Genomic DNA, 3,228 nt, shown 5'->3' on the forward strand with positions numbered 1-3,228 from the left:
TCCCTCCCTCTCTCTCTCTCCCTCCCTCTCCCTCACTTAGATTTCTCTGTCCTGCGCATGCCGGCGTTCCTCTTTCCATCTGAAATCTAAGTAGTTCTACCTTCATCTTTCCTTTTCATCATTTGGCCATCTGTCCATGTTTGGCTCTAACTCCAGCAAGTTTGGTCAGCTTGGCTTGGTATAGGAAACTTCAAGGCTCGTGCTGGTGTGTGTCGTATGGGAGGGACAGTGGGCGGTGACTCTGGCTCGTGGGGTTGGGTTTTTTACATACAAATGACAGTTCCAGAGACTGTAACCCAACAGAATTCCCAAAAACTTGCGGATAACTTGAGATAACATAACTTTAATAATACTGTAATACAGTAGTTCTTTGCGGTCGTGTTGCCACCGTGAACGTGAACGACAACAAAGTGGGAATCCCTCAATGACGTCGAACAAGATGGCTGTTACTATAAATATTGGCCAATGACGCACATCTGTCGTTCTCAAGTTATCCGTATGTTTGGGTTTGCTGTAAGGTTACTGTCTCTGGAACTGTCATTTGTACGCTCGAATAGCCGGCAAAACTACGCTTCGTTCAGTTTCTCATTTGCAGCAGGGTGAGACGAGAAAAAGGGGCAAAGTACATTGTATACCTTTTCTGAACACGTCACGGAAATGAACCCCAGACCCTGCAACTGAAACTTTTGACACAATAGATGAGTATAAAATATTATGCAGACAATTATCATGCCAAAAGACAAACGTATGAGTAACGTTCATGCTGTTCGGAATTTTATACGTTTAACGCACCTTGCAGCATTCTACGATATTTTAAGACGCAGAACCTCCGAATTAAATGTCGATGTCCGATAGAATCGATCCAAATGGACAAATTCGAGTAAATGCCTTTCCGAATTTCCCATGGACACAACGTCAGACCGAGTTGAGCCTCAACAAAGATAGTACATAACAAGATGGGCCACTCAACCAAAAAGTGTCCGCCGGAAGTTCGCTCTTTGCTTCAGATGGCGCTGCAGTCTGTTTTGAAGCTCGCTGCAGTCTGTTTTGAAGCTCTCTTTCGTTTTTCCAGAAGAAGAATAGGAATAGCACCTTCTTGCTTGCTGTTCATCAGCAGTTCGGGTTCTTTTCAGTGCAGAGTTTTAGTTTTTTTAATTTATTTTAATGACCTCTCGCCTTTCATTCTAAAATCAAATTAAACGAAGAAAACAATCACCCTTTCCTCCGGAAGAGGTTTTTTTTTGTCAGCGTAACCATTAAAAAAAAGCGTTCTTCCGAAATTTATTCAAAAACTTGCTAGTTTCACTTTGATTTTTTAAACTCAAGTAGGATAACTCTGTTTGCAAAAGGTGCGCATTTGTGAAGAGGGCGCCACCGAATTTTGAGGACGCTTTTTTAATTGGCTCAAAGAGAGAAGTGGCCCCTCTTGTTATGTAGACTCTTTGGCCTCAACAAACCCCCGAACTCATAATATCACGATTACGAATCCGGTATCTTAATCACTAGATTATCGACGTCACATCGCTATTACGTTTTGTTTGCAATAAAGAAACAAACCCAAAATATTAAAAGTGTATTTGATAGGTATTGTTAAATATTTTTTTGGGATATCATATCGTCTCAATGTTTGTCCAACTTGCAAGAACAGAATGTTCTCAATTGGTCGCTTTTAAGGACAAGCGGACTAACCCAGATTTCAGGGGTTTCCAAAAATCTTGACCAACACCAAAAGTGGGCGTTGCCCTACCTATAGGAGAAGTTTGGTTTCATTACATTCGTTCGCTTATAGAGAAAACTCTCCTTATCTTTTTAATAAAGTGAACAAGGGGCAAAAACTTTACCTTCGATTTTCTCAAAACAGCATTTTTGGGGATAGCCCCCTTGTGCTTAAAAGCAACCAATTGGTGTCTTTCTCGTCCAGATACCTATGACGCAGCCGTCATATCCGGAGGCATGGGAGAGGGACACATTCCTTGCAGTGGAATGAAAGAGCTCCTACGTGTTGTCAAGCCAGGTAAGTCACACGCTGCCACAGAGAGGTTTTAAAGTTTCAAACAAATGTGAAGTAAAGACATTTCAGGCAAATGATATAATGATCTCACTTCATTTAGGAAATAATTGTGTTTTACTTTTTATATGCTCGCGAAGTTTCTGAAGACTGAAAACAGAATAAAGCAAGCATCTACCATTACATTTTAAAATACATCTTTAAAAAAAAGAAAGAAAGAAAAAGAACATTGATACCTTTTGACAAAATGGACGACTTTGTAGTTGTCTTTTTCTGAAAGATTAATTAAACAACTCTGATATATCACTGTTTTTTACCTGAACATGATGCGGGTGATTATAAAGCGCCACTTCTTTTTTTCCCCTCTGTTGTTTCTGTCAAACTTTTTGTTTTCACTCTATGGCCTTAATTGTGTTAATGTTTTCAATATATTTATTTACACAAACAAACAAACAAACAAACAAACAAACAAACAAACAAACAAACAAACAAACAAACAAACAAACAAACACAAATCTTACTGGCATGTTGCATAAATTAATCCCAACTTAACTGTCATCGATTACTGACTGTTTCAACAAATGCAAAAATTGGATGCAACAAAATAAACATAACTTCTGTTCATTTGTCTATCTTATTCTTTTCTCCCCCTTGGTAGGCGGCTACGTGGTAGTTGTGATGAGACAGCAGTACCTGAGCATCGTGCCTGAGTACATAGACCGGCTGGAGCCTCTGATGAAGAAGCTGGAGCAACAGGGCAAATGGGAGGCGGTCTCCAGGACGGTCGTTCCCAGATACTCCTTCACCAACGACGGCGTGGTTTTTGTCTTCAAAGTCAAAGCTAGCTTGCCATAAATTTAAATAAAGGGTATGAGAAACGTTCATGCTGTTCGAAATGGTATAGGTTTCCCGCACCTTGCAACATTCTATGTTTATTTCACCCTATCCGTACGCTCTGGGGTGATTTTTTACCCCCCGGGTTGTATTCTTCACATTTTAGAATACTTCTAGTGCGAAGATCTCTTTGAAACTTTCAGTATTTCTAAAAAGAAAATCATTTTGACGGACTGCTATGCGAAGCGTACGGATCGGATTAACGAGTAAATTTCCTCTTTGGAAAGTGATTGCACAGACTTCCCCACGTCTCCAAATAATATAGTGTCAGTCTCCGATAGGACCGATCCAAGTGGATAGGTTTTTCTAAAGTGCCTTTCTCAGGG

General features: G+C 40.1%; 1 protein-coding gene across 1 annotated transcript in view; it reads left to right on the forward strand.

Moving 5' to 3' along the window:
• LOC106012026 (methyltransferase-like protein 27) overlaps positions 1 to 3,013 on the forward strand; it is a gene marked incomplete in the record, with an annotated part of 5,065 nt that extends 2,052 nt beyond the window's left edge. Inside the window, 2 exon segments of the mRNA XM_013083621.2 lie at positions 1,922 to 2,014; positions 2,667 to 3,013. Coding sequence (XP_012939075.1) covers positions 1,922 to 2,014; positions 2,667 to 2,863 — 290 coding nt within the window.
• Between the last annotated feature and the right edge of the window lie 215 nt (positions 3,014 to 3,228).

Source organism: Aplysia californica, unplaced genomic scaffold (genome assembly GCF_000002075.1).
Source record: "Aplysia californica isolate F4 #8 unplaced genomic scaffold, AplCal3.0 scaffold00245, whole genome shotgun sequence".
NCBI classification, from domain to species: domain Eukaryota; kingdom Metazoa; phylum Mollusca; class Gastropoda; order Aplysiida; family Aplysiidae; genus Aplysia; species Aplysia californica.